At 40.0% G+C, this 12,535-nt stretch overlaps 1 protein-coding gene across 15 annotated transcripts in view; it reads right to left on the bottom strand.

The window, feature by feature from the left end:
• The window catches only part of hdx (highly divergent homeobox), a 116,566-nt gene that overhangs the window by 52,869 nt on the left and 51,162 nt on the right, over window positions 1–12,535 (bottom strand). For all 15 annotated transcript variants that reach the window (XM_078211297.1, XM_078211303.1, XM_078211301.1 and 12 more), the window contains 2 exons: window positions 8,972–10,096; window positions 158–211 (listed from right to left, as the gene is read on the bottom strand). In XM_078211297.1, the coding sequence (XP_078067423.1) occupies window positions 158–211; window positions 8,972–10,096 (1,179 nt within the window). The remainder of the gene's footprint in view (window positions 1–157; window positions 212–8,971; window positions 10,097–12,535) is intronic.

Genomic DNA, 12,535 nt, shown 5'->3' with positions numbered 1-12,535 from the left:
TCTTTATAAAGACAGTTAGGAACTAACATGTCATTTTGATTAATGCCTGTGTTCATTATAAATAAGGAAAGACTTCTGTGGGAAAAGGGTCAATAATTTGCAATTGGTGAACAAGTAGGACCTTAAAATTAACAGCAAGTGTGCACTGAATACTTACTGTTCTTTTCCTTGAGGTTCCAGTTATACAAGGCAGTAGGACAGAGCCCGATACCTGAAACAGAGAGTAATGTTACTGTTGAAATTATGAACTGTTAAACAGACTATAAATTTTTTTCACAATCATCAGATATTCTTAAGCCTCAGGTAATTCAAGCGAAATTCCACGTTAAACATTTGTACCAGTTGACAATACTTCGAATATTTTACAATCAATTTTACGATATCAGATCTTTTTAAAAATCCCATCACAATGACTAAAATCCATGTTTGCATTATCCTGAATGCAGTTTTACAGATGTTAATTTACAAGAGTTGGGATCTTTTAGCAGTTTGTTTCTTTAACTTTCAAGTAGTTCAACAAAGCAAACGGACAAGCAAACACTGCTGGCAGTTGTGCCAATATTCTTTCTGACACTTCCAATTCTCTCCTGTAGTTTAAATGGGAGCCAGTTTTCTTTTTGGTTTGCATTTGGACATTGACAACACAAGGCTGCTGTTTATCTGCCTTACGCTACACAACACCCTAAATCCACATGGTAATTTATCTTGCATTTCCTTCCTTAAAACGGAAGAGATGTAATCTGACTCGAAGCATTATTTAATAGCGAAGAGTAAAATTAATGGTTTGTCTCTCGGTTCCACTTAAACATCATTTTTAGTTTTGTCATGATGATGTGTGTAAACAGGACTCATGGCAGGTCTCAAACTGCAATATGAACACATAGTCTTTAGCAGTTTGGGTCCTGAAGGACAAAGTGAAAAAGGTTGAGAGAATGAGGCTGAAGATAATTTATCAATTGATTGTCCCTGCTGTTAAAACACATTTCTGGTGACTACCGGTGGCTAAGGAAACATTTCAGTGCAGTAGAGCAGGATTGTTAAACGAATTGGATAGCTCTTTCAAAGAGTTAGCACAGGTACAATGGCCAAATGGCCTCCTTTTGTGCTCCAAGATTTAATACAAGATGATTCAAAGCATTTTGTGTTCTTGTGGCATCACTCAAACATCAAAACGGTACAATGCTAACAAACTCCACCCAACTCAGATCAAGCTTTAGTAATGACAGTATCGTTTGATCTTCTAAACCAACCCCCCAAGTGAATTTAGAATAAATTGTTCAAAGTTCAAAGGATGCTGTAGCAATATGCTGTACGGGTCAAACTGACAAAGATGGTCTTCCAGCATAATGACAATCCACAGTTTTCCATATTCAATGTATAGCAACAGGGATGTGAGCTGCCACAAAATATTTAGCATGTACTTGCAGTTGAGCTTTGCAAAACCGAAATACATGATTTCCTCATTTCTGATCCTGTTTGAACAACTTTTGGATAATACAGGCTCTTGCATAAACTTACCAAATTTTTGTACAGTTTTCTTTAGAGATTTGAACTTAAAAAAACATGAGTTTAAGTGAAAGTATAAAACGTGTGTTAACTCAGCAATGCAAAGCATGCAGGCTGCAAAGTGCTCTTGGTATCCTGAATGCATTCAAGCTCTAGGAAATAAATATCTAAACATGAAGATACTCATCTCATAAGCAGTCTTTCACATATCTCCTCTATATTGGGGACACTAAATGCAGACTGGGGGGGTGACCGCTTCGCAGAACACCTTTGCTCAATCTGCAAGCATGGCCCAAACTTTCCTGTTGCTTGCCATTTAACTCAGCACCTTGTACGTATACTCACATGTCGATCCTTGGCCTGCTGCAATGCTCCAGTGAAGCCTGGCACAAGCTGGAAGAGCAGCATCTCATCTTCCAGTTGGATATGTTGCAGCCCTTGGCACTCAATGTTGAGTTTGGCAGCTTGAGTTTGACCTTTCTCCTGTATCTTAACCTCTTTTGTAAAATATCCCGTACATGTATTGCTTCAGTGCAACTAACCCCCCCCCCCCACACCAGGCTGTCTGCCTTTTGCTCTTAAAGTTGCATCCTCTTTTCTTGATTTCTATGCACAGCTCCCCTCACTATGAAATTGTGCAGTATCCTATTATTTGAATAAAGCAGCTAATGTGAGTTAATACAACTTCTAGTTAAGAATAGAATATGTTCATAAGCTTTTTCCAAATCTACTGTAGTTGACAGATGCAGTTGAATCACATTGATTCCTCACAAACTTCAGTTGCAAGACACCAATCAGCCAAATGCAACTCATTGTGAATGAACATTTTTATCTCCATCAATTCTTCTGGTAATATAATTTAAAACAAGTAAAACCACATTCAAGGCATGGGCATTCTGCCTATGTAAAACAAAAAAACTGGAGTGACATGCAACACTATTTCAATGGTTTAATGCCAGCACCTTCATGATAAAAGCTGGGGCCTTCCTGGTAATTCTGCATTACCCACTGAAACACCAGGGCAAGTGCTTTGACCTCTTGAGGAGGTTTTATTATCTTTCAACTGGTCTGGGAAAATAATAAAATATGCTCCAGCTTCCACAGGCACAGGTGCTCCAAATTCATACAGACAGCTGCAGGTTACTTGATCTGATTTGGTTTATTGTCACATGTATTGGGATTCAGTGAAAAGTATTGTTTCTTGTGCGCTATACAGGCAAAGCATACCGTTCAGAGAGTACATAAGGAAGAAGGAAAGGAAACAGCGCAGAATGCAACATTTCAGTCATAGCTAGAGTGTAGAGAAAGATTTACTTAATACAAGGTAGGTCCATTCAAAAATCCAATGGCAGCAGGGAACAAGCTGTTCTTGAGTTGGTTGGTACATGACCTCAGACTTTTGTATCTTTTTCCCAATGGAAGAAGGCGGAAGAGAGTATGTCCAGGGTCCCTGGGGTCCTTGATTATTCTGGCTGCATTTCCAAGGCAGCGGGAAGTGTAGGCGGAATCAATGGATGGCAAGCTGGTTTTCGTGATGGACTCCTGAGAAACCATGAGTAAATTTGCAGTTCTCTTAAGAAAGCACTTAGTCCTTTGTAGTTTCTTGCAGTCTAAGTCAGAGCAGGAGCCATACCAAGCTGTGATACATTCAGAAAGGGTGCTTTCTATGGTGCATCTGTAAAAGTTGGTGAGAGTCATAGTGGACATGCCAAATTTCCTTAGCCTCCTGAGAAAGTAGAGGCGTTGGTGGGCTTTCTTAACTATAGCGTCAGCTTGGAGGGACCAGCACAGGTTGCTGGTCACCTGGACACCTAGAAACGTGAAGCGCTCGACCATTTCCACTTGCAAGAGAATTAAGAGAATTAACCTGGTGTCGTTAAACTTCTTACTGTGTTTACCCCAGTCCAACGCCGGCATCTCCACATGATGTATACAGGGGTATGTCCTGCACCTCGCTTCCTGAAGTTGATGACTATCTCCTTCGTTTTACTGACGTTGAGGGAGAGATTATTGTCATCGCACCAATTCACCAGATTCTCTCTCTCTTTCCTGTACTCTGTCTCATCATTGTTTGAGGTCCGCCCATTATGGTGGTGTCATCAGCGAACTGAAAATTGAGTTGGAGGGGAATTTGGCCACACAGTCTTAAGTGTATAAGGGGTATAGTAAAGGGCTATGGACACAGCCTTTCAGGGCACTGGTGTTGAGGTGTCGTTGCCTATATTAGTAATTGCGGTCTGTGGGTTAGGAAGTTGAGGATCCAGTCGCAGAGGGAGGAGCCGATCCCGAGACCACGGATTTTGGAGATGAGTTTTGTAGGAATAATGGTGTTGAAGGCTCAGCCTGAGTCAATAAATAGGAGTCTGACATAAGTGTCTTTGTTATCCAGGTGTTCTAGGGTTGAGTGTAGGGCCAGGGAGATAAGAGTCTGCCGTGGACCTGTTGAGGCGATAGACAAACTGTAGTGGATCCAGGCAATCTGGGAGGCCGGAATTGATCCGTGCCATGACTAACCTTAGAGTAGAGGAGGATAGATTTGGCCAAATTATTGTCTGTAAGAAATAAAAGTTCACATTTTGCACTTGGTGTATCTGTTGGCTGCAGACTGAATCTGGTTGTTTTGCTTTCAGTGCTGAAGCAGTTTAAAGCTGTAGCTGATTGGTCTGTCTTCCTGGAGACACTGCTGCAGAGTTGAATTCCTTGTTTAAGGAATCTCTGTCCACTGCAGAATGGAGACCAAGTCAAATTAGTGGACAGGGTCCAAGCTTGTTAGAGACAGAGCCAGGAGCTTCTCTTAGCTCAACTACTAGTTCTATTCTGCTGAGAAATGTACAAAAACCACACAAAAATAACTTGTCCGGTCATGTGAACTCTCTCCAACTGTCAATAATTTGTCTGAACAGCTATCTTAAAAATCAAGGTCTTTTGTCCAAGCAATTAACCTTAGAATAGTTTATCTTCAGCTGTTGAACAGTGTTAAGTGATTTTTATAAATATCTTGTCAACAGGGCAAGAAGGAAGGTCTTTCAATTCCCAGAAGTCAGGTGGGGGTGCTGCCTCATTGCCCTTGTTGAGTTCTGAAACTTGCCATCTCTTCTCCATAAGCTTGGAACATGAGATATATAATAAATTTGTGTTGCCTGTTTATTGTGGGTTGGAATCAATTTTCTCTGTTTCAACACTTCACCAATTCCTGGAATTTTTCCCTTAAATACAAAGTCCTGCTAGCTATTCTGTTCTCCAGTCACATTTGAATATAGGCCCACAACTTTCATGGTTACATACATGATTTTGACTGCTGTATCACCTTTGGGACTTTGCCAGCAGTTCTGTCTCGGGTGGCCTGATGTACTACAGTGAAAGCAAAGGCATGGTAGCTGAATTTTACAGATGACACAAAGATAGGTAGGAAAGTATTTTGTGAAGAGACATACGGAAATTGCAGATGGTTATAGATAGGTTCAGCGAATGGGCAAAAATCTGGCAGATGGAGTGGAATGTGGAAAAACATGAAGTTATTCACTTTTACAAGAAGAATAAAAAGTGAGTATAATGTAAACAGAAAACAACTATAGAATTTCACGATGCAGTGAGTTTGAGGTGTTCTAGACCACATCTTGAATAGCGTGTGCAGTTTTGGTCTCATTTAAGGAAAGATGTAAGTGTATTGGAGGCAGTTCAAAGGAGGTTTGCTAGATTGATAGTGGAATGAGCAGGTTGTCTTAGGACGAAAGGTTGGCCAGGTTTGGCTTGTTTCCACTGGAATGCAGAAGAGTGAGGCATGACTTAATTAATGGTACATGAGATCCTGAATGGTCTTGACAAGCTAGATGTGGAGAGGGTGTTTCCTCGTGATTGAGTCAAGAACTGGGGGCACCATTTTAAAATTAAGAGTCGCCCTTTCGGGATAAAGATGAGGAGAATTTTTTTCTTTAACAGGGCTGTGTTACTTTGGAACTTTCTGCTTCCAAAGGCAGGGTCACTGAATATTTTTATGACAGGGGTAGATAGATTGTTAGGCAAGAAAATTAAAGGTTATTGGGCGCAGATGGGACTGTGGAATTCAAAACACAAACAGATCAGCCAACATCATATTGAATGGTGGAACAAGCTCGAGGGACCAATGGCCTACTTCTGCTCTTATTTTGTATGTTCAGAAAGCACATAATAAAAAGGAGGAAACCATCCTATCTTGGTGCCTTCTTTTTGAAGTTGGGGATTGATCTGAATTTCTGTCATTGCTCCCCTTTTCATTCGGGCCTGCTTCGGCTAACCCTCCTATCCTGTAAGAATGATCAGATTCCAGTTTATTTTGACGTGGGGGTCTGTGGGTTAACTTACAGTCATCTTCTAGGAAGACTGATTGTCTGGCTCATGTAGCTTCTTGTTCCTCCACATGAGATTTTATGGAAAGAGAAAGCAAGTTGCTTAATCTTTTCGAACTTGAGTTTGTTTCAGATGACTTTGGAGAATTCGGCATTTTTGGCAGTATACATCCAGCACTAACTCCTATGCACTTAGGAAAGCCTGTCATTTCGTAATTTGATAAACTGTCATTGGACAGTAGAGAATAAACTTCATGGGCTTTCCTTATTAAATTGCTTTGCTATAGCAGGGTCCAGTTCTCAGCTGGCCACTTTTGCTGCTTTGTAAGCTACTCAAATGAGATGAAGAATGCTTCCATATCTCTCTCATCAAACTTTAATATTAACTGGGAGAACTTTAAGAGTCCTGAGCCAAGGTCAACAGTCAATCCATTACTAGCAGTGTCCTCACTGAGTACAGTCAGTCTTTCCCTACTCAGTTCAAGCTGCTTTAACTGGAATTTCTCTTCCTTTCTCCACCTTCTCTTTCTTTCTGTTTCTTCCTTTTGGAATTCTAGCTCTGCTCTCTGCTTTTCCAGCTGTAGTTTTGCTAAGTTGAGCTGATCTGTTTTTGGATTCAATGCTTATCTCTGTCTTTTGGATTTCTCAGCTTTTGGTCAGATTTTCTCTCTAAATGTATAGCTATACCTCTTAACTCTTCAATGGATAGGACTTCTAAGTGGTTGCAAATTACCTCATTCTGTTCTAGGAATGTTGAATGGCTTTGAATGGGGAAATTCTGTTGTTTTCGATCACTGCCAACCACAAGGAAAAAAATCTATTTTGGAATTTTAAAAATTTCTTCGAGGGATCCATTTCTTTCCCCACTTGCAATTTTTCTGTATGTTTTATCTGGACAGCAAGACCCAAATTTCTGTTATGACCAAGGGAGGGGGAATTGAAGGGCTCCCCTCTCCTCATTTGACTATAACAGGCTTTTTGTTTAAAAGAGTTATAATAGTCAATTAAGTACTTACCCATTTACACTGTGATCATAAAAGAACCAATCAAACAGATAGTCTTGAGTATGACTAAAGGTTAGTTTTATTATATTTAAACTAATCTTTGTAAAATAATAAAACATGATCCGACTTCCGCACACACACTTGAGGTTTACACAGGTTACAGAGCAGGGGAGGATAGAGTTGACCAAAGCATAGCCCACAAGAAATAAAAGTAGTTCACAGTTTGTGGCTTGGAATATCTGATGGCTACAAGCCATTGCTTTTAGTGTTGAGGTGGTTTAAAGCGATAGCTGATCTTTTTGTCTTCCTGGAGTTGAATTATTTCTAAGAAATATCTGTCTACTGCAAAATGGAGACAAAATCAAATTAGTAGATGGGATCCAAGCTTGTTCGAGATAAAGGCCAAAGCTCCACTTGGCTCAACTGCCAATTCAGTTCTGAGGCGAAACCCATTTGCTGAAACCACACGAAAGACTTGATTGATCACGTGGTCCCTCTCTAACTGCCAGCAATTGAAACATTAATTGTGGGTTCGAATTATAATTTATTAGCTCATCTGGAGAGCCATCTTAAAAATAAAGGTTTTTGTCAAAGCAATTAACCTTTGAATGGTTTGCCTTCATCTGTTGAATGAGTTTTGGAGACTTGCTGTCTCCTCTCCATTGGATTGGACCATGACATATAAAATAATGTCAATTAATGTTGGTCATCTTGATGAACATTGGAATCACTTTAGTCTGTGTACATCCTAATCCTGTTTCCAGCTGATGAATTAAAAAACAATATTTGATATAAGCACATCTTCATAACAGAAGCTGCTACTGATCATTTAATATTGTGGATAATGGCACATCAGATACTGCTGTGACTTATCCTTGTAACTCCAACCACCACGAGCTCCCTGCCATAACAATACTGTGAACATTCTGCATACTTCTGCATGAAAACACCAGGTGGAGAATCACTTTGGACACTGTAACATCATTGTAAATGAATTCAAGAGGACATGCTCATGAATTCCACTCCATAAAGCAATTGGAATAATCTTTGCTGCAGGTTTGCTAAGTGTATGTGCACTGCAGAAGATAAAACTGATTTTAAAATAGTGTTTCTCAATTCAAAACTTGGTGAAATCCACGATCTATTTCAAAGGTGCAAGAAGATAAAAAGACAGTACTGTATAGTTAATCTTTTCTCAACTGGGTGCTAACTTTTAATGCTCAAGATCAAATACAGTGCAGCAGGCTTCCCTTATAACTAACCAGCTCACATTAACAAATGGGTGAACAGATGGTGCACAAGTATGCTTGGAAAGCATTCAAAACAAATTCCATTTGAGATAGAAAGATTGCTCTGCCCACATCCCCAGATCAAATGCAAGATAAATAATAATTGAGAGAGGTGTTCACCAATGGACTTGAACAACTGCAAGTTAAAATGTGACAACATTTGCAGTGTAAACCCTAGCAAAATTAAAAGAAAGACTCTAACTGTGGCATAGTAGTTGGAATCTCACATGATGCATTTTTATGGTAGGAATGCTTCCTGAGACAGAAAACTTTACCGTTCCCTCTGTGGGGATCCAACTAGTGGTCTTGCTGAAAATTTGTAAGTCAGAACAAAAACTAGCAACTGCAATCTGAGTGACAAACTTGGGTTTTGAACACTCAAATCTTCCAGGATGGAAGCCAAGCAGTCTAATTTGTGGAAACACTAGGCTATCTACAGGAAGATGCTGTTATTATTTTCAATGTACTGTAGAGATCGGTTCAGATTCCAATACTGTTACAATAAATTTGTTTTACATTTGACTTGTTATGCAGCAATAAATATAACTGATTTTTGTATATTCACTGTATTTTCCAAAATAAAATAATTTTGTTTACATTACATATTAAAGCAAAAACTGACTTCAAGTATAATATGCTTGTAAAAAAACGCTTTGAAAAATTAAATCATCAAGGAACAAGTATATAATCACTATTGGAAATTTAGAGGGGTTTAAAAATCAGAAAGAAAAGCATTCAGCAAGTGATCAAATATGATTCCACACTACATTCTAAATGATTATGCATTTCCTTTTCAAGTTAACACAATTTCCAAACAGATCCAAGAAAAACAAATAGGTACTGGTACCTGATAGTTGCTCTGATTGGGTGTTGGCCTTTGGTTGCTCGATGATGGAAGGCGAAGGTTGAATGAGTCCTCTGATGAAGCAGCATTACTATACAAGGTCATTGTCGTCCCGGGTGTTCGAAATTCTCCACTACGGAAGAATACGCTTCCAGACACATCCCGTGCACTGACTGGTGATGAACCAGTGCTAATGTTCCTTGTTGGTGTCACAAGAGCATTTGAGCACTCCATTTCTTTTGGGGTATTCGCTTCAGATATTCTTGGATGATTTTTCAGCTCCGAACTCATCGATGCAAGCTCCTCCTCCCTTGCATACTCGTCAACATCTCCAGTTTCCATGGCAATGGAAAAGCAGCCACTTTCCGCCTGGCGCAAGTTCCTAAACGCATGGTCCCCTCTGTTTCTTGGGGACTGCTCACTGCCTGCCAGCGAGTACACATCCCGGATCTGAAGGGAGCTGACAGCAGTGTCTCCTCGGTTAACCTTTGAATCAGATGAACTGGATGTACTTCTCGAGAAAGGAGGTTCAGAACTGAGCTTCCTTGGGCACTGAGACAACTCTGCAATGTTCGAATTAAACTGTTGTTTTGGCCACCCACCAACTGACTTAGCTGCTGCTGATTGTACTCTATTCATTTCAGTCTGAACATAAGCAGGGCTGTAGTTTTTTGTACTGCTGGAGTATACAGTGCTGGTGGGACTGTGAACATTTAATTGTCTTGATCCAGGAGTCATTTTTTCACAAATAGAAATTGCAGGGGTTTTGGAAATAGACTGTCTTTGACTACAGACATGCTGTTGCAATTCCATTTCTGTTATAGTTCTCCCTATTGGTCTAGGTATAAGACCCTTAGGAATGTCACACCTGTGGACATCCTTTTGGTGAGATAATCCTTGTCCGCTGGCAGAATGGGTGGAGGTAAACACACCCGTTACCATTACATTTCTGCATGGTGATGTTAAAATGGTTTGCTGGCTCTGGGATGGAGAGACATGGCTAGTACTTTTCACTGGTATATCTTGTTTTCCCACCATACTGTTACCTGCTGGTCCTTGGGTAGAAGGTGCATCATCCAAACTGTATTTTGTAGAATTCAGTTTCCTTCTTTTATTGCCAATCCAAGTCTGCAAAACAGATACGATTAAGTGTGCAAAATGCAAATTTTTAAAAAACTTAACAGAGTCAATTCAGAACATGTTCAAGTGAAAAGGTTAATTACTTAATCTAGCCTTCTTTAGAGGGGAGAAAGTAGCCAATTCTCACCACTTGTGGATTTTATAAGATTGATATTAAAAGACTCCCGCTTACCAAAAACAAGTTTGGTTTTGTAGATTTTTTAAAAATGTCTTAGAATTTCAATGCAAGTTCAATTTCTGAGATCACATCTGCTTGCACAATTACTGCCAACTTCATTTTGCACGCTTGCAGTGCCCAATGATTAAGCCTGAAACTTGCAATGCAAGATTAAGGTTCCAGCAATTTATCATCAGATTTTCACATGAAACATTACTCTCATGGATGGGTTTCCATAGCAAAAAGGGGTGAAGAAAAATTAATCAAAGCACCTAATCAACATAACCTTCTGACAATTTGGCAAATCACACTGGGCTTATTGTGTGCAAACTTTGGGCTTCCTTACCTCCAAAAGAATAATGATTGATTAAAACAGAGGAGAGATGGGATGATTCAGGGTTTAATACCCAAGTTGGCAAAGGAAAGTCTCCAGACTGAAACATATCTGGGGCATGGTTCAACTCTTAACTAAAGATACGCTTAAGTTAACTATTACTGAACTGATCACCGTACTATAGAACGTAAGTATAGAACAACCTAGCTCGAACAAAACTCAACAATTCATAAATTCTATTCTTTATCTCTCCCCTCCTCCCTTACCCTGATCTAGCAATATTGCAGACTTCCATTTAACTTGTAGGGCAAAATTAAATAGCTACAAGCAAGCTTCCATGCAAGTTACAGATGACCAAATACCATATGAAACATTGCAGTCCCACCTTAATGGTCCAATGAAATACCATTGCTGGAGAAACATAGAAACTCGAAGCAGGAGTAGGTCATTCGGCCCTTCGAGTCTGTTCTGTCATTCATCTTGATCATGGCTGATCAGTGAATTCAATAAACTGATCCCTCCTTCCTCCCAAGAGCTATATCTAATTCCTTCTTCAAATCAGACAACGTTTTGGCCTCAACTACATTCAGTGGTAGTGAATTCCACACATTCACCATCCTCTGCGTGGAGAAATTTCTCCTCACCTCAGTTCTAAAAATTTCCTCAGTTTCCCTTATCTTCAAACTATGAGGATAGTTCTGGGGTACCCCACCATTGAGGACATTCTTTCTGAATCTACCCTGGCTAACCCTGTTAGAATTTTAAAAGTTTCTATGAGATCTCCTCTCACTCTTCTAAACTCCAGTGAATATAATCCTAACTGACTTAGTCGCTCCTGATATGACAGACCTGCCATCCCAAGAATCAGCCTGGTCAACCGTCACTGTACTCCCTCTATAGCAAGGGCATCCTTCCTCAGATAAGACACCAAAGGTGCACACAACACTCCAGGTGTGGCCTCACCAATGCCTAATAAAATTGCAGCAAAACATCCCTATACTCAAATCCTCTCGCTATGAAGGCCAACATACCATTTGCCTGCTTTACTACTTGCTGTGCCTGCACTTTCAGCGACTGATGCACGAGGACTCCAAGGTCTCATTGAGTATCCACCTCTCTCAATTTACACCCATTCAAGTAATAATCTGTCTTCTTTTATTGCTACCAAAGTGGATAACCTCACATTTATCCACATTATACAGCATCTGCCATGCAGAAACACTCAGCATGTCCAAATCACACTGAAGTATCTCTGCATCCTCCTCACAGCTCACCCTCCCATAAAACTTTGTATCATCTTCAAATTTGGAGATAATACATTCAGTTCCCTCTTCTTCAGTTCCCTTTTCCAAATCGTTAATATATAATGTGAACAGTTGGGGTCCTAGGACAGATCCCTGCGGAACCCCACTAGTTACTGACTGCCAATCAGAAAAGACTAATTTATACCAACTTTGCTTCCTATCTGCTAACCAGCTTTCTATCCATCTCAAGACATTGCCTACAATCCCATGTGTTTTAACTTTACATAGTAGTCTGTTACGTGAGACCTTGTCGAAAGCCTTCTGAAATTCTAAATAAACCACATCCACTGCTTCTCCTTGGTCAACTCTACGAGTTATATCCTCAAAAAATTGCAATAGATTCATCAAGCATGATTTCCCTTTTGTAAATCCATGCTGACTTTGTCTAATTATACCACTGCCTTCCAAATGCCGATTTATGAAATCCTTGATAATAGACTCTAGCAACTTCCCCAGTACCAATGTTAGGCTCACTGATCCATAGTTCCCTGTTTTCCCTCTACCTCCCTTTTTGAAGAAGAACAAAGAACAAATAAAATTACAGCACAGGAACAGGCCCTTCGGCCCGCCAAGCCTGCACTGACCATGCTACCCGACTTAACTAAAACCCCCTACGCTTCCGGGGACCATAT

This window comes from Mustelus asterias, chromosome 4 (genome assembly GCF_964213995.1).
Source record: "Mustelus asterias chromosome 4, sMusAst1.hap1.1, whole genome shotgun sequence".
NCBI lineage: Eukaryota > Metazoa > Chordata > Chondrichthyes > Carcharhiniformes > Triakidae > Mustelus > Mustelus asterias.
This window is presented reverse-complemented; position numbering and strand designations above follow the sequence as displayed.